This window comes from Panthera tigris, chromosome C2 (assembly GCF_018350195.1).
Source record: "Panthera tigris isolate Pti1 chromosome C2, P.tigris_Pti1_mat1.1, whole genome shotgun sequence".
Lineage (NCBI taxonomy): Eukaryota > Metazoa > Chordata > Mammalia > Carnivora > Felidae > Panthera > Panthera tigris.
This window is the reverse complement of record NC_056668.1, coordinates 1,806,407-1,825,504: the sequence shown is the minus strand read 5'-3', so window position 1 is coordinate 1,825,504 and position 19,098 is coordinate 1,806,407. Positions and strand designations below refer to the sequence as shown.

Below are 19,098 nucleotides of genomic sequence, written 5' to 3'. Positions count from 1 at the left end.
GGCACCCAGCAGGCGGGCCAGGAGGGGCGCCACGTCCCTCCTGCCCTCACGCTCCGCAGTCGGCGCCCCCTGCTCACCCGGGCAGGAGGCTGGCCACACACCCGTGCGGGGCACTCTTGAAGGCTGAGCTCCCGGCCACTGGGCTTTAAGCCAGGCACGTGCGGGAGGAGCACCAGCTACAGGAAGGCCCCTCGCCGCTTCAAAGTGAGCAGGGAGGGACCCGGTCGCGGGCCGCCAGCAGGACAGACAGCAGGTGCCCTAGGGAGCGCAACCTGCAGGGAGCGCCCCGGGGAAAGGAGCAGGTGGGCTCGGCCGCCCAGAAGCAGGTGCCCGGGTGGGGTCTCTGGGATCGACCCAGACGGTGGGTTTGTTGCGATTTTGTTGCTTTTTTTTTCTTGTGCTCTGTGCTGCCCACTAATTCCCAGGTACAAAACCAACGGTGAGAAGCGCGGGAAGGACGGGGACAGGACAGGTGGCCTCTGCCTTGGGAAACCATGGCAGTAGCAAACTCGGGTTCTCTCCCATATAGTCTTCTCGGATTCAATCTGTCCAGAAGGAGGCTGCAGTCATACCCTGGGTTTGGTGTATTTTGTTCTGTTTTGCGATATGGACGTCTCTGAAAAAACCTGCAATCAGATATGCTTGAACTATATTAAAAGCAAACTAAATAAGTCCATCATTACAAGAATTTCATAGTCAATTCTGACACACAACTTTTACAACATGAACGGACTTCAACTAGAGAAACATATTTTGGAAAACAGTCATATACGTGAAGTATAGAAAACTCCGCTCCCTCCGGAATCGCCTCCCCAAGGCAGACACAGGTTAAGTGTGGGTTCTCCAAGCCTGTCTCCGTGTGCTTAAACCCACATACCTTCATCCACAAAGTTGGGTTTTTCAAATTAAAAATGTATCATTGCACTGCTGAGAGGAATTCTCAAAGACCTCGCTAAATGGAGAGACATGCCACATGCCCGGATGAGAACGCTCAGGACTGTCAAAGTCCTCATCCACACAATCCCTATCAAAATGCCAGCTGGCTTCCCTGCAGAAATTGAGGAGCCGATCTTAAAAATCAGACGGAATTGCAAGGGATCCGGGAACAGGCAAAACAATCTTGGAAAAGAAGAACAAAATCAGAGGACTTGCACTTTCCAATTCCAAAACTTACCGGGAAGCTACAAGAACAGAGACTGTGCGTGCGGTAGCGGTCCAAGGATGGGCCCAGCTCGAGGGAACAGAACTCAGAGCCGAAACATACACCCCTACATTTACGGTCATGTTGGACCCAGGCGCCGCGGCAATTCAATGCAGAAAGGGTTTCCTTTTCAACAAACGGCATCAAGGCAATCAGAGAGCTGAACACAAATGAATGACTTTGGACTCCTACCTGACGCCATATCCAAAATCAGCCCAAGATGTGTAACAAGAGATGAAGAAGGGCATCATATAATAATTACAGTGTCTACCCATCAGGAAGAGCTAACAATTATAAATGTCTATGCACCGAATACGGGAGCCCCCAAATATATAAAACAATTACTCACAAACATAAGCAACCTTATTGATAAGAATGTGGTCATTGCAGGGGACTTTAACACCCCACTTACAGAAATGGATAGATCGTCTAGACACACGGTCAATAAAGAAACAAGGGCCCTGAATGATACATTGGATCAGATGGACTGGACAGATGTATTTAGAACTCTGCATCCCAAAGCAACAGAATATACTTTCTTCTCGAGTGCATATGGAACATTCTCCAAGACAGATCACATACTGGGTCACAAAACAGCCCTTCATAAGTTTACAAGAATTGAAATCATACCATGCATACTTTCAGACCACAATGCGATGAAGCTTGAAATCAACCACAGGAAAAAGTCTGGAAAACCTCCAAAAGCATGGAGGTTAAAGAACACCCTACTAACGAATGAGTGGGTCAACCAGGCAATTAGAGAAGAAATTAAAAAACATATGGAAACAAACGAAAATGAAAATACAACAATCCAAACGCTTTGGGATGCAGCGAAGGCAGTCCTGAGAGGAAAATACATTGCAATCCAGGCCTATCTCAAGAAACAAGAAAAATCCCAAATACAAAATCTAACAGCACACCTAAAGGAAATAGAAGCAGAACAGCAAAGACAGCCTAAACCCAGCAGAAGAAGAGAAATAATAAAGATCAGAGCAGAAATAAACAATATAGAATCTAAAAAAACTGTAGAGCAGATCAACGAAACCAAGAGTTGGTTTTTTGAAAAAATAAACAAAATTGACAAACCTCTAGCCAGGCTTCTCAAAAAGAAAAGGGAGATGACCCAAATAGATAAAATCATGAATGAAAATGGAATTATTACAACCAATCCCTCAGAGATACAAGCAATTATCAGGGAATACTATGAAAAATTATATGCCAACAAACTGGACAACCTGGAAGAAATGGAAAAATTCCTAAACACCCACACACTTCCAAAACTCAATCAGGAGGAAATAGAAAGCTTGAACAGACCCATAACCAGCAAAGAAATTGAATCAGTTATCAAAAATCTCCCAACAAATAAGAGTCCAGGACCAGATGGCTTGCCAGGGGAGTTCTACCAGACATTTAAAGCAGAGATAATACCTATCCTTCTCAAGCTATTCCAAAAAATAGAAAGGGAAGGAAAACTTCCAGACTCATTCTATGAAGCCAGTATTACTTTGATTCCTAAACCAGGCAGAGACCCGTTAAAAAAAGAGAACTACAGGCCAATACCCTGATGAATATGGATGCAAAAATTCTCAATAAGATACTAGCAAATCGAATTCTACAGCATATAAAAAGAATTATTCACCATGATCAAGTGGGATTCATTCCTGGGATGCAGGGCTGGTTCAACATTTGCAAATCAATCAACGTGATACATCACATTAATAAAAGAAAAGAACCATATGATCCTGTCAATCGATGCAGAAAAGGCATTTGACGAAATTCAGTAACCTTTTTATTTATTTATTTTTTTAATTTTTTTTTTCAACGTTTTTTATTTATTTTTGGGACAGAGAGAGACAGAGCATGAACGGGGGAGGGGCAGAGAGAGAGGGAGACACAGAATCGGAAACAGGCTCCAGGCTCCGAGCCATCAGCCCAGAGCCTGACGCGGGGCTCGAACTCACGGACCGCGAGATCGTGACCTGGCTGAAGTCGGACGCTTAACCGACTGCGCCACCCAGGCGCCCCTCAGCAACCTTTTTAATAAAAACCCTCGATAAAGTCGGGATCGAAGGAACATACTTAAAGATCATAAAAGCCATTTATGAAAAGCCCACAGCTAACATCATCCTCAATGAGGAAAAACTGAGAGGTTTTTCCCTGAGATCAGGAACACGACAGGGATGTCCACTCTCACCGCTGTTGTTTAACATAGTGTGGGAAGTTCTAGCATCAGCAATCAGACAACAAAAGGAAATCAAAGGCATCAAAATTGGCAAAGATGAAGTCAAGCTTTCGCTTTTTGCAGATGACATGATATTATACATGGAAAATCCAACAGACTCCACCAAAAGTCTGCTAGAACTGATACATGAATTCAGCAAAGTTGCAGGATACAAAATCAATGTACAGAAATCAGTTGCATTCTTATACACTAACAATGAAGCAACAGAAAGACAAATAAAGAAACGGATCCCATTCACAATTGCACCAAGAAGCATAAAATACCTAGGAATAAATCTAACCAAAGATGTAAAAGATCTGTATGCTGAAAACTATAGAAAGCTTATGAAGGAAATTGAAGAAGATATAAAGAAATGGAAAAACATTCCGTGCTCATGGACTGGAAGAATAAATATTGTCAAAATGTCAATACTACCCAAAGCTATCTACACATTCAATGCAATCCCAATCAAAATTGCACCAGCATTCTTCTCGAAACTAGAACAAGCAATCCTAAAATTCATATGGAACCACAAAAGGCCCCGAATAGCCAAAGTAATTTTGAAGAAGAAGACCAAAGCAGGAGGCATCACAATCCCAGACTTTAGCCTCTATTACAAAGCTGTAATCATCAAGACAGCATGGTATTGGCACAAAAACAGACACATAGACCAATAGTATAGAATAGAATAGAATAGAAACCCCAGAACTAGACCCACAAACGTATGGCCAACTAATCTTTGACAAAGCAGGAAAGAACATCCAATGGAAAAAAGACAGTCTCTTTAACAAATGGTGCTGGGAGAACTGGACAGCAACATGCAGAAGGTTGAAACTAGACCACTTTCTCACACCATTCACAAAAATAAACTCAAAATGGATAAAGGACCTGAATGTGAGACAGGAAACCATCAAAACCCTAGAGGAGAAAACAGGAAAAGACCTCTCCGACCTCAGTCGTAGCAATTTCTTACTTGACACATCCCCAAAGGCAAGGGAATTAAAAGCAAAAATGAACTACTGGGACCTTATGAAGATAAAAAGCTTCTGCACAGCAAAGGAAACAACCAACAAAACTAAAAGGCAACCAACAGAATGGGAAATGATATTTGCAAATGACATATCGGACAAAGGACTAGTATCCAAAATCTATAAAGAGCTCACCAAACTCCACACCCAAAAAACAAATAATCCAGTGAAGAAATGGGCAGAAAACATGAATAGACACTTCTCTAAAGAAGACATCCGGATGGCCAACAGGCACATGAAAAGATGCTCAACATCGCTCCTCATCAGGGAAATACAAATCAAAACCACACTCAGATATCACCTCACGCCAGTCAGAGTGGCCAAAATCAACAAATCAGGAGACTATAGATGCTGGAGAGGATACGGAGAAACAGGAACCCTTTTGCACTGTTGGTGGGAATGCAAACTGGTGCAGCCACTCTGGAAAACAGTGTGGAGGTTCCTCAAAAAATTAAAAATAGACCTACCCTATGACCCAGCAATAGCACTGCTAGGAATTTACCCAAGGGATACAGGAGTACTGATGCATAGGGGCACTTGAACCCCAATGTTTATAGCATCACTCTCAACAATAGCCAAATTGTGGAAAGAGCCTAAATGTCCATCCACTGATGAATGGATAAAGAAATTGTGGTTTATATACACAATGGAGTACTACATGGCAATGAGAAAGAACGAAATATGGCCCTTTGTAGCAATGTGGATGGAACTGGAGAGTGTGATGCTAAGTGAAATAAGCCATACAGAGAAAGACAGATACCATATGTTTTCACTCTTATGTGGATCCTGAGAAACTTAACAGAAACCCATGGAGGAGGGGAAGGAAAAAAAAAAAAAAAAGAGGTTAGAGTGGGAGAGAGCCAAAGCATAAGAGACTCTTAAAAACAGAGAACAAACTGAGGGTTGATGGGGGGTGGGAGGGAGGGGAGGGTGGGTGATGGGTAGTGAGGAGGGCACCTTTTGGGATGAGCACTGGGTGTTGTATGGAAACCAATGTGACAATTAACTTCATATATTGAAAAAAAAATCAGCCCAAGATGGATCAAAATTTAAAAGGTCAATAGAAGAACCACAAATATGTAATGGAAACCCTTTGTAACCTTGGGTAATGCAACACCAAAAGCATGACCCACAAGAGAAAAACATTGAGGTTGCACTTCATCAAAATTAAAACCTGTGAGCTTCAAGAGGCTCCATTAAGACGACGACCAGGAAAGCTGCAGACTGGAAGAAAACGTGAAAATCACAGGTCTGATAAAGGCCTTGCATCCAAAATATATAAAGAACTCTTAGGACTCAAAAAGACAGCAATCCACATGATCTCACGGTTTGTGGGTTCGAGCCCCACAGGAGGATCTGCACTGACAGCTCAGAGCCTGCTTCAGATTCTCTGTCTCCCTCTCTCTCTGCCCCTGCTTGTTCTCTCTCTCAAAAATAAGTATTTTTATAATGATAAAATTAAATTAAGAAAAAGAAGACAAGCCAATTAAAAATGGGCAAAACTTCTCAAGTTCACCAAAGATACACGAATGGCTAATAAGCCCATGAAGAGATGCTCAACACCATTAGTCCCTAGAAAACGCAGGTCAAGTCCAGGGTGAGGTGTGGCCTCACGCCCAGGGCAGCTCCAGCCACACGGCAGGCGTGGGTGAGGGAGCCCTCCTCCGTGCTGGTGGCAACGTAAAACTCTGACCTACTGTGGAAGACGGCCTGACAGCTTCTGGAGACATTAAAACATCAGCTTCCTCTGTGTCACAGCACCCCCACTCCCGTGGACCTAGCGATGCACCGACAGCGACAACGGGGTGCACGCCGTACGCGAGGGACCGCAGCAGCACTGCTCACAGCGGCCAAAGGCCCCTGGCCTGGCGGGTGGGGAAGAAGGTGCGGCCCATCCCCCCAGGGGTTGGGGTCAGTGGCAAAGACGTAGGCGTGACACCCCCGGCAAGGGGACAGAATCGCAAATGCACAGGAGGGTGAAAGAAGCCGGACACACGAGACCGGCTGCTTTATAATTCCATCTGCAGGAGAAGTCCGGGGACGGCCAACCCTGAGGGTCAAAAAGAAGAGAGGCTGCCTACGGCTCAGGGTGGGAATGGGGACTGACCGGGGGCACGAAGACCTTTCAGGAAATGCTGTAAAACTGTTGTGGGAGTGGCCTCAAAACTATAAAATTACCAGAATCTTCAACTTATACACCTAATGCGGGCAAAACTTGTTTCTCGACCTCAGCACCGGCATCTTGGGCCCGACGGGCCTGTGCTGTCTGCGCGGCGAGGTGCTCCGCGGCTCCCCCCAGACGCTGGCAGTGGACTCCCCTAGTCCCCCAGCTGTGACAACCACGACTATCTCCAGATGCCACTGAGTGTCCTGGGGGCAGGAAATCATCCCCACGGACGGCACTGGTCTAGGCCCGCTGTTCCCTAATCTGCTCTTTCCACCCGGTGACACACGAGGGACGCCTCTCTAGGCCAGCATGGAGATTCTGCCCGAACCTTGTCGGTGTTACACGGCATTCCGACGTCGGGCAGTACGGATGTTTCATAAACTGTGTTGGACAATGTTGTTTCCATTTTCTAATTACTGCAGTGCGTGCAGAAATAAACCTCACGCAGAGCTCTTCAGAACACCGTCTGCTGAAGAGACCCCCAAGGCTGGGGCTGCCGGGTCAGACCGCTCTCGACACGAATTACGAGCAGTGTCCCCCACGTCTGTTCATCTGATGGCAGCAGCCCCGGCCCCCTTCTTGGCCGTTCGGCTCAGCCAAAAGCCATCGGGGTTACCTTCTACTTTCAATCAAAGAAGCGGCGGGGGCAATTTTACCGTTTAGCTCTCCCGTTCCCATCCTACAGCCTCCCTCCCGTTCTCTCGGGGGGAGATCTGGGGTCACCGAGGATGCACCCGCGTCCTCAGACGGGAACCCTAATAGAACGGGCACCCCGTGCTTGTGGCCCGAGCCCCTGAAAAGCGGTTTTCCCCGCCGCACAACTGACAAGAGACGGAGGCCCGGCAGAGGAGCAGGGCGGCTAAGCCGGCGGCACCCTCCCTCCCTCCCAGAAAATGGGGCAGGTACGGGTTTAGAAACGCCGGGGCACAAAGAAACTCTGCAGACAATCAAAGAATAAAAAGAAAGCAAAGCAGAGCTATCACTGAGGAGTGAAATCCAGCCAGCTGTCTGCCAAAAAGCAGGGTGAGCCCAATCGCCGGGAGGACAGTTAATTCCTTAATAGATGTTTTAAGTACATTTGTAAACGGCCTCTTGTTTGTAAAAGGGTCTGGAACGGGACCAAGACCCACAGGCTCGGCAGACCCTGGAGCAGGGGAATCCCACGCGAAGGCAAAAGCCCCATTCAAACACAAAAGCGCTCCAGCTGAGAAAGCCTCATCACCTCCTCTTAAACCGAGGCCTGACCGGGAGCGTTCTGTTCCGGGCGTGGGGCGCGAGGACTCCGGATCCGCAGACGCCGCAACGCGGTCACCCCGGTGAGGCCAGGGAACATCCGTCACCACACGGAGCCACCCATCTTTTTCTCGCGACAACTCGCAAGAGTCACCGTCTCGAAGACTCTCCAACACGCGCCACGAGGTCGGTGACGGCAGCACGTCCGGGACACGCCTGGAGCCGGACGCGGTACCTTCTGTCCGCCTCCGCCCATCTCACGCACCCCGATCCCCTCCATCCATTCATCCACCGGTGGACACCAACTCAGGCCGCTTCCGTGTCTCGGGTGTCGCACGTGACGCTGCGGTACACACGGGGGTACAGACGTCCTTTCGAACCGGTGGTTTCCTCCTCTTGGATAAAGCCCAGAAGCAGAACTGCCGGGTGGAAGGGTGGCTCTCGTTTTCACTTTCTGAGGAACCTCCGTTCGGTCTTCCGCAGCGGCTGCCCGGGTGTGCGTTCCCAGCAGCAGCGCACGAGGGCTCCTCCTTCTCCACACCCTCACCCTCACCCTCACCGACACTTCGGATTTCTTGTCTTTTTGGCGACAGCCATTCTATTCTGACCGGCGTGAGGCGGAATCTCGCTGAGGTTTTCGTGTGCTCTCCCCTGGTGATGAGTGACGTTGAGCATCTTTCCACGGACCCGTCGGCCGTCCGGAGGCCTTGCTTAGAAAAACGTCTGTTCAGATCCTCTGCCGTTTAACCAGACTGTTTCTCCTTTTGCTTTTGAGGTGTACGAGGCGCTTCTATCGTGTGCGTATTAGCCCCTAATCAGACGGGTGATTTGCAAATAGGCTCCCTCCTCCTTCTGTTGGTGGTTTCCTTTGCTGAGCAGAAGCTTCCTCGTTTGACACAGTCCTACTTGCTTACTTTTTGCTTTTGCTGCCTTTGCATCTAACTGCTAACATGGGTTTTCAAAATATTCGTTTTACAGTGCTGATCTAAAGCTAGTAACAGTTATGCCAACAGGTTTTAACAAACACCTTTTTAGAAACCATTCCGAGGGCCTGACGTGTCCCTTAAAGGGCTTCTAAAGGAGTCTGCTGATGTCAGAGGCCAGTGTCGTGTGAGACGGGGGCCCGCTGACAGGAACCCGTGCACCTGTGTCCACGTCAGCACAGAAACGACACACGTGACACGGTCCGTGAAAAATGGCGGTGACAAATCACGTTCATATGATGTAATCTCCTGTCTCCTTAAAAATCAAAGGACCTACAGCCGACACAGCAGATAATGCCATGTCCCATTAGACGCGGGACGCTGCTGACCAGGAGACGCCCCGTCCCGTTTAGAATTGCTTTAGGGGACAAAAGCTACAACACCCTTTTACGTGCCCAGATAAGCTGTAAAGACGTCCCCATGCCAGAAACATTTAAACACAGGAAAAACTGGGTACCACAGGCCCAAGCGATCAGGGTATTACAAATTATCAGGGAACGTTAGGCGTGCTGTATTTCCTCTGGACAATGTTTACTGATGATTTTTAAATATCCTGCTTATCAGAAAAGCCTCCTTTTCTCATCCATTTCCACATTATCAATCTCACCTCCACAGACAACACTTGCCAGCAATGTGGTTCTCGAACACGGGAAGCGGTAAGAACTCGCGTGGCGGACGCACCGGGCATGCACAGACAGCGCGAGGATGTGTGCGGCCACAGCCCCGGTCCCTCCCCTGAGAGCACGTCTCAACCCCCCAGAACCCAGCCTCGACACGTGCTGGCCACCTGAGAGGTCTCATCGTACCGAAGAGAAACCTGAGAGACTGAGGATAAATCCCAACTTCCTAACTTTTACTTAACCACGTTTATTTGAAAATACAGTAAATCTAAGAATGGTCAAAAATGTACATCTGAAGTGGACAGAAGGCAATCGAAGGGCCTGGCTCAAAGGGCCCTGGAACACTCTAGAATAGGGGGTCCATTTGCGGCTCTAAGCAACATCACCAGGTGCAAGATCACGAGATCCAGTCAGGATCTTTCTAGAACAGGGCCAGGAGTCACAATGCTCTCCTTAGAACAAAGCCACGTCTTGGGGTCAGGGACAATGGAAGGCCATGCAACGCACAGGAAGAAAGCAGCAGCAGAGGAGGGGCTGAATGGAGACAGAGCAGGAGGAAGAGGAAAACGCAGGTGCACAGGGGGCAGGGCCGGAGGCTCACCTGCACCCAAGGGACCTTCCCCTCCCCACCCCGGGGGCCTTTCCCCCTTCAAAGCTGCAGGCCTTGGGGCACCTGGGTGGCTCAGCTAAGCATCTGACTTCAGCTCGGGTTATGATCTCACAATTCGTGGGTTCGAGCCCCGTGTCGGGCTCTGTGCTGACAGCTCAGACCTGGAGCCTGCTTCGGATTCTGTCTCTGTCTCTGTCTCTCTGCTCCTCCCCAGCTGGTGCTCCGTCTGTCTCTCTCTCGCTCTCTCAAAAGATGAATACATGTTTAAAAAAAATAAACCAAAAAAAACCCGTGGGCTCCTAGGGACTTCCCGAAGTCAAAGCCACCGATACCGTTTGAGGCTAACCCAGCACTGCCACTCAACGTTCAAAACTTATTATTTTAAAACTCTACAAATATAAAGTATGACAAAACTTTTTTATTGACTCTCAGGAAACATTTTCATTCCTCGGGATATACGTCTCTGCTGTTTTCTACTCAGACCAGCAGGCTAAAAAAGAGCTCAATTTAACAGGTGCGTGAAGCCTTTTCTTCGAATGGAGACTTCTGAGCACAGCCCCGCTGCTAGCTGGATTCCGGGGTCTGATGTCCAATAACTCTTGGAAACTAACAGCACATATAACTAACTTACATGATCAGCGCCTCCCACTCAAAGAAATTCTCTTCGTTCATGGGACCTGCAAAAAACAAAAAAAATTTTCCACAATTAACTTAGAAGGCCACTTTGGCAATTAGAAGTAAATTACAAAGAAGCTAACTTTAGTGCCTTACCCGCCACAATTCCTTCTGGAGGATTCAGCGTCAGTTCTACAAAATGAAAAAGCAAAAGCATTATGAAACAGAACGAGTATCAGGCTGGCATTGTAACCAAACAACAACTGTGGAGTATATACATTAACAGATTAAAACCCCGTCTGTCCAAAGAGAACGCCTATTCCCGTTACGTTTCCGACAACGACTACGTACGCGGCTCTTTACGGCAGCAAAACGCAGAATTCTGGAGCTATAAACCCTTTCATCTGACAAATGAAGAAACCGAAGGGGTCAATTATCTTTCAAAAATACCCCTGCCGGTTGTTTCGATTCAACTTCACACGTCAAGCACAGCGTCTGGTTTTCCGACGGGATGGTGCTTCCTGGCGCTGTGAGCAGCGGCACGGGCCCTTCTGAGCGTGAGAAACGAGGGACCGGCCGGCGCTCGTGAACCAGGACTCGGAGCACGCACGGCACAGCTGTCGGTCCCCGGCGCCACTCTACTCAATCTGTGAGCCCCCGACGTGGCACCCGACGGAGAGTCAGGCCCGAGCGCCGAGAATCCAAAGTAGGAAGAAGCAAGCAGGCGGCACTTCGGCAACCGCCGAAGACCAGTGGCCGCCGGAGAGACTGAGGCCCAGCCCCGCCACCGAGAAACGCCGTCCCAAGTCCTGGCCTCCTCGTCTTCTATGTGGAAGGCTCCAGAGTGAACCCAAACCCGCACACAGACGCGGACGAGTGACGAGAGAAGAACAGTCCTGGGCAAGAAGGGTGGCCACCCGGGAGTAGGGAATCGGGCCAGAGATTCACTTCCTGTCGGGCCCAGGCGCCCAAGACATCGCTGATGTGGCAAGAAACAGACAGACAGACAAAACCAAAAACTGGTTCTCTGAAGGGCCATAAAATTGCCAAACCCTTGCCAAATAACTACAAGCCGTAAGGTTCCGAAAAGTGGAAGTAAAACCATCGTTACTCACAGATGCCACGTCACATACGCCCAAAGTCCGAAAGAATCAGAAGACACACTAGAAGAAGTGAGTTGGCCAACACTGCTGACTACGAGGTCCAGACATGTGACTGAATGTGTTTCTATGTATGAGCAAACTAGAATAATCTTAAAAAGACGTCAACTCTACTAGGAAACACATACAGGTAAGTTTTTAAAAGCTGTGCAGACCTGTAGCCTGCGAGAACCGCCACGGCTCTGAAGGCCTTCCCAAGCAGAGACTCGAGCAAGTTCATGGGTGGAAGCCTCAAAATTACAGTTCTCAATCCTCCTCAAACTGCACCTACAGATTCCGTGCAGCCTCAGCCAACATCCCAACAGGTCTTCTTGCCTGAATGCAAACAAGGTAACTCTAAAAGATACACAAACATGCAAACAACTGAGAACAGCCCAGACTTCTTGAAAAAGAGTTAAGTTGAGGGGCGCCCGGGTGGCTCAGTCGGTTGAGCGTCCGACTTCGGCTCAGGTCATGATCTCAGAGTCCGTGGGTTCGAGCCCCGCGTCGGGCTCTGTGCTGACGGCTCAGAGCCTGGAGCCTGTTCGGATTCTGTGTCTCCCTCTCTCTCTGCCCCTCCCCCACTCCCGTTCTGTCTGTCTGTCTCTCTCTCTCTCTCTCTCTCAAAAATAAACATTAAAAAAAATATTTTAAGTAGCACATTTAATTGTGTGCAAATTTTATCTCAATAAAGCTGACTCCCCCCAAAATTAATTTCAGTTGTTTTATGAAACATAAAACAATAAATAATTTAGACTAACTACAAAGGTAAAGCCAAAGAGCACCAACCATCAAAGGAAAAGATGGGTAAAATTAAGAACGCTGAAACTAAGAACCTCTGCTATCAAGAGACCTTTAAGAGAATGAAAAGGGAAGCCCCAGAGAGGACGGTATTTGCTACAGACATAACCAGCAAAGAGCTAGTATCGAAACTTCTCAGAATCGATAAAAATACATAAACCACCCAAAAGAAAATCAAGCACAAGACTTGAAGACACGTCACAAAATAAAGGAACATGTCACAGGGTGCTCAACTCATTAACTGTGGGGAAACTAAGGCCACAATGGGATGACCGTGCCCCCAGCGGAGCAGCCCAGGAGCCGGAGCCTCCAGATGGGACAGAAGGCCGCCTCCCCCCCCACCCCCCCGCCGAGGAGCCACAGACACACCCTGCGGGCACGAATGTGAACTGGGACCACCGGGTGGGAAAGGAGGCTGCCGGGAGTCGCCGGGAGCCCGCGACCCTCTCCGGAGGACAAGCACACAGAAACGCGCACACGCGTGCACTGGGAGTTAACCTGCCACCTGACCACAAGTGCTGCAGACCCAGGTACCGACCACCTGGCCGCATGCGCAGCAGCCTCTAGCCCCCTGCCACCGCCCTACGGATCAGTCTCTGGAGGAAGACGGGGACGAAATGTCACTGGATGGAAGTAAGGGTCTGACGCTGTAACAGCTCACACTCTCCCTAAAGAGACAGAGACCACACTTCCCACCGTGGGTAACAGCTTAAGCGAGAGAGGCCGAGAGAAGGGCCACGGTGAATCTACACCTTGTGAACACAGGACACTCTTAACTAAATACTTCACCGGTGTCATCAAAATATTGCTCTAACCGCTGGCCTGAAAGCGTGTCACGTCTCTGTTTTGCCACATAATTTGATGTCCTGAAAAGTGCCCAGTTACAATTCTAATCGCAGAAATCAGTCATCCAAATGGTATTTACTTACATTTGCCCTCTGGTCCTATCTGAAGCTTTGAGGGGCCGCACGAAGCCCCGGGGCAGCGGTGTCCACACTCCCCTCGGCCAGCTGGACTAGAAGGGGCCAGCCGCTACCCACGCGGCCGCCGGGCCCCACTCCTCCGGCCAGCGCAGACGCAGTGGTGAAGGAGAGACAAGGCCCCTCCTTCCACGGGCTTCCCTTCCGTTCCAGTGAAGGAAGACAGCCAGTAAGTAAGGAAACACACACGAAAAGACATACTGAAGAACGTAGTGAGGGAGGTGGCAAAGTGATACAAAGACACACGCCCACCTGAGGCAAGAAAGGCCTCAGGGTGAAGGTGATGCCGGAGGGGGGCTCCTTTCTCTCCAACTGAGACAGAATTGACTTACACTGTCATATTAGTCTCAGGTGTGCAACACAGGGAGCCGGTGTTCGTATATATTCTGCAATGAGCAAAGTCCAGCAAGTTAACACCCATCCACACACAATCACAAATTTCTCTTTTGATGAGACCTTTTAACACCTAGCCCCTCAGCAACTTTCAAATACACAACACGGCACTGTCAACTATCATCGCCAGGCCGTACGTGACATCCCCTGGACTTAGTTTATAACTGGAAGTCTGTATTCTGACCCCTTCGCCCATGTTGTCCACCTGCTAACCCCCCATGGCTACACCAACCTGTACTCTCCTTCTGTGAGTTGTTTTTCAGGTTCCATACATGCGTGAGGCCATTTGGTATCGGTCTTTCTCTGTCTCATCCCACTTAGCGTAATGCTCCCAAGGTCCATCCATGTTGTCACAAATGACAAGATGTCATTTTTATGGCCGAGAAATATTCCGTCGTGTCTTTGCTGTATATTTACAGCAGCATCACTCGTAACAGCCAAAAAAAATGAAAACACCCAAATATCTAGCAACAGAAGAGGTCAAGAAACCGTGGCGAATTCATACAGTGGAACAAAAGTGAAAATAAATGACACACAGCTACACGCGACACAGTCATGCAAAAGAAACCAGCCCCGTACTACACACGACACATAACACACCACACATATGCGTACACACCCAGATATATATGCACAACACAGGGTGCTTGGGTGGCTGAGTCAGTTAAGTGCCCAACTCCTGGTTTCAGCTCAGGTCATGATCTCACAGCTCTTGAGATCAAGCCCCGCAGCGGGCTCTGTGCTGACAGCATGGAGCCTGCTTAAAGTTCTCTCTCTCTCTCTCTCTCTCTCTCTCTCTCTCTCTCTCTCTCTCTCTCTCTCTCTCCTCCTCCTCCTCCTCCTCCTCCCCTGCTCTCACACTGTCAACAATAAATAAATTTTTAAAAAGAAAAAAAAGAGAATAGACAACATGTAACTGCATTTATAGATGGATTACATCCATTAAAAAACAGGCACGCTAAACGACAATGTTTAAGAATGCGTGCTTCGGTGGAAACAGAGCAAAGCAGTGATTACCCCACGAAGACAGAGCTGCTCTGGTGGAGTGGGGGCCCCACACAGTGGGGTTCTGGCGGGCTGGCAGCCTTCCTGCTCATCTGGGTGGTGATGCTCTGAGAAGCTCACCGAGCTGAACCTGAACCTGAACCCTATGCCGGCTGTAGTTCAGGCTAATAAACAGTTTTAAGCCATTACTGTGACAGTCCAGGCAGGGAAGGTGACAGCCTGAGTCAGAGTGGCGACTCTGGGGGTCTGTCCCGCAGACAGGGACGAAATGGGTGTGACATGTGAGGACTGGTCCCGGGTCCCCGGCCCAAACAACTAAGGGAACAGCACTATTACCGGGACGGGAGGGGAAGGAGCAGGTCTGAGGGGAAGGCAAGAATTCTCATTTAAACACATTAAGGCGGAGACTAGAAAACAGACCAGCGGAGAGACCTCAGACGAGTCTGAAGCTCAAGGGAGAGAGAACACTAGCAGGAGAAACTTGGGGGCTGTGCGCACAGGGACAGGTGGAGCCGCGGGGACCTGGTGGCAGTTGCTGGAGTTTTCCCAGGGGACACTGGGAAATTCGGGTGCCGCTGTCGGGTGTCCGCGGTGACCGGGGAATGCTACTGCCATTTAGGGGGAAGGGGCCATAAAGAAAGTGCACACGAGGACAACTCTTTCATTCGAAGCACCAGTAACACCTGCTAAGAAACCCTGAGCAGGAAACAAGAACGGGCACGGGGAGAGCCCCGTCTGTCGCCAAGGGCACCAGAGCCCAGCACGCGGGAGGAAGAGGAAGGGGCAGCGAGGGCCCCAACGCGAGGCCAGTGCCGCGGGACAAACGGCGAGGCAGCCAGCACTGCGAGGAGGCAGCAGTCAAGTGCAACGGAGGTCGAGTGCCAGGAAGGCTGAGCCCCTCGGGCGCAGTCACACACACTCCGACCGTCTCAGTCCCCCTTCGGGTGTCTGCGTGACAGCCAACCACCGGGAGAGGGAAGCCCAGAACCCAGCTCACCAGGAGCTACACGCCCAGTCATCTGAAATCCAGGCCAATCACCTTCGCATAACACCGGACAAATTAAAGCAGAGGACTGATAAACTGTTGGGGGGGGGGGGGGGACACTCATCCTCCAGGGATCTGGTGGGGGGGGCTCCCTCCAAAAAGGGCTGCTTCGTTCTTCATCTGTGGACCCACCCCTGGAGCCTCCCTCCCGCGCCCTCCTTCCAGGGCCTTCCAGGGAGGGGCAGCCGGCGGGCTGCAGTCCCAGCCGCATCCTTATTCGACAGCGGCACCTAGTGGTCAGGGAAGTTACAGTAACACGGGGGACGTTTCTGCGACACTCGTTTTATTTCCAAAATACACACCTGCACAGACAGCTTGGTGTCTACTCACAAAAACAGCTTCAAAAAGAAAAACAAAATCCTAGTATCAGAGAAATGTGCAAAAACTATGCCACTGACCCCTTGAGAATGTTAATTCGTTAAAAACATATTTTTAATAGTGGCTTAAAAAGTAGCCGCCGCAGGCTCTGGACTGACAGTACGGAGCCTGCTTGGGATTCTCTCCCTGTCCCTGTCCCTCTCTCTCTGCCCTTCCCCCACTCACGCTGTCTCTGTCTCTCTCAAAGTAAGTAAATAAACTAAAAAAAAAACAAACTGGTAAGATAAAATCATGTTTTTCTTCCACAATTTTTAAAACAAGGCAAGCCATGGTTTAAGGGAAAATATTTACAAAATATCCAACAAAAGACTTGTAGCTACAGTATATGAAGAACTCCTACAACTTAATAAGAAAACAATACACATGATTAAAAATCAGCAAAAGACTCAAGACACTTATGATGGCAGATAAACACACAAAACGACACTCAATGTCATCGGTCGCAAGGGAGACGCAAATCAGAGCCACAAGGAGAACATGGCGATGCAGTGAGACCCTCGGCGCCCCTCCTCCCACGAACATGGAGTCTACAGCTACAAACGGAACAATCTGCCCCCCAAAGCACACTAAGGCCGGCTGGGTCCTAACTGCGCATCAAGCAAATGAGAAGAAAACCACACTGAAGTGGCCAACAGAAGCTGGGACACAATCTCACCATGACCCCCCGCACAGTATCTCACAACCAGGAGGAAACTCAAAACCCAGAGCTGCTTCTTGAGGAGTAAAGGGTTTGAACAGCAGCACCCCAACTTTTAAGACGAACGCTTGCATAGACGAGCCTCCAAATCATCTAGCTTTGAGACCCTATGGGACTCGCATCCCAAGACCCCCAAGACCCCCAAGACCCCCAAGACGGGAGCCATGTGAGAAACCTCCCTTCCAGGGCTCGGGGCGGGGACTGGCCCTCCCCAGGGCCCAGCTCCGAGGCAGCCCGTGGACCACGCCCAGACTCACGGAGGTGCGCCTGCTGGCATCAGAGTGGCCACCGGGGCGCAGGCGTCTGATTCATCACACTCATCGGGAGCCTGGCGGAACACTGTTCTCTGCGGACAGAGACCAGGGGGTCATCTTTGCCTCTCCCTCCGCTGTGCTCCCGGGCACCAGCATCCACCTGAAGGCAGCTTTTACGCGTATCTAGTGCCCTGATTTCTGTGGCTGTCACCTAGGGGACACCTCTTGATCGCTTGGCTCTGGAGGCCAGGGAGACCGGAGCTGCTGGTCCCATGAACCTGTAACAATCAGAGTCACACAGGGAGGAGCTCAAACCGATCTGGTGCCCCAAATTTTGCGACTGCTTCCAGGGGACATCTCCACATCGCCTGGCTCTGGCGGCCACCGGACTCGTGCTGTGGGTCCCACAGGACTCTAACTAATAGAGAAGCAGTTCTTAAACAGCTACCACTCCCGGGGAAAGCAAGAGGCCGGTCTTTCTGGGCAGGAGGGCTATCAGCTGACCATGAGGACTGCAGCCTGCGGGGTGTGCTTCTGATTAGGTGTGCATCTTGGGACCAACCTGATCCCTTCCAGAGACCTCAGCGGGCAGCCGCTATCTTCGCGTTCACCTTCCGCCGAAATCCAGAGTGTGATGTCTCCCAGAAGGGAGTTTTACACACAGCCGGCACCCTGCTTTTTACAGCTGCCACCGGGGGGAGATGTCCCTTGATCGTGTGGTGCTGGTGGCCAGGGGACCTTGCATTCCCGGGTCTGATGGGTCTACCACAGTCGGAGAAAGGGTTTTTGGCAGGCTGCCATCCCCAGGGCACTGCACAGAGGGCAGGCTGAGGCACACTCCCCCATCCTTCCGTGAAGGAGGCCTCTCTGCGTGTCCTGGAGCTGAGAGGTAGTCTTCAGGTCTGGCACACATTCCACGGTCCACAGAGCTGCTCTCTACGAAAATACGGCTATGGCACCACCTTGGCACTCTCCCTCTGCCCTGCACCAGCTCAGCTCACTGGCATCGCCCAGAAAAGAACTTAAACACTCATCTGGAGTCCCGATTTTTGTGACAGCCATACTGGGGACACCTGCAGAGTGCCTAGCTCTGGTGACCAGTGGGGCTTATGCTTAAGGCCCCACAGGACTGTACGTATTTGCACACCTTAAAAAGCTGCTGCCGGTGGGCCTGGCTTCCAGTCACCCTGAATCTGCGTGCTGAGACCCTCCGCTCTGGGACAATGACAAGTCTTGGCACACCCTCCACTGCGGGAAGTATCAAAGACACAACAGGTGCTGGGACAGCACGAAGGTTTGAGTGACAACCGAAAGCCGGGACGGGACTGAATGACGAGGTTCATCTCCTACACGAGGCTGCTCCTTCCAGGCTGGGAGAGGGGGGTGTTCCCAGTTGGTATCGAGACCAACTCAGACAGTCCAGCGAAATGGACAAACAGGAATATGTTCCCAGGAAAGAACAAGATAAAACCTCAGGAAAAAGCATCTCAGTGAAACGGAGACAGTTTACCGATAAGGAGTTCAAAGTGATGGTCACGAAGACGCTCACCAAACAGGAGAAAAACCGATGGACACAAAACCTCAACAAAGAGGTGGGAAATATAAGAACGTACCAAAGAGAAATCGCAGAGTGAACAACAGAACGGCTGAACTGAAACACAGACCAGATGAAGCAGAAGAAAGGATCAGCCACTCGAAGTCAGTGGAACTCAGTCAATGAGAGCAGCA

General features: G+C 49.9%; 1 protein-coding gene across 3 annotated transcripts in view; it reads right to left on the bottom strand.

The window, feature by feature from the left end:
* UBE2G2 (ubiquitin conjugating enzyme E2 G2) overlaps window positions 1-19,098 on the bottom strand; it is a 39,908-nt gene that overhangs the window by 12,063 nt on the left and 8,747 nt on the right. For 2 of the 3 annotated variants that reach the window (XM_042998675.1, XM_042998676.1), the window contains exons 2-3: window positions 10,835-10,870; window positions 10,695-10,740 (exon numbers count right to left, since the gene is read on the bottom strand). The exons of the other annotated variant lie outside the window; for it this stretch is intronic. In XM_042998675.1, the coding sequence (XP_042854609.1) occupies window positions 10,695-10,740; window positions 10,835-10,870 (82 nt within the window). The remainder of the gene's footprint in view (window positions 1-10,694; window positions 10,741-10,834; window positions 10,871-19,098) is intronic. 3 annotated transcript variants of the gene reach the window in all.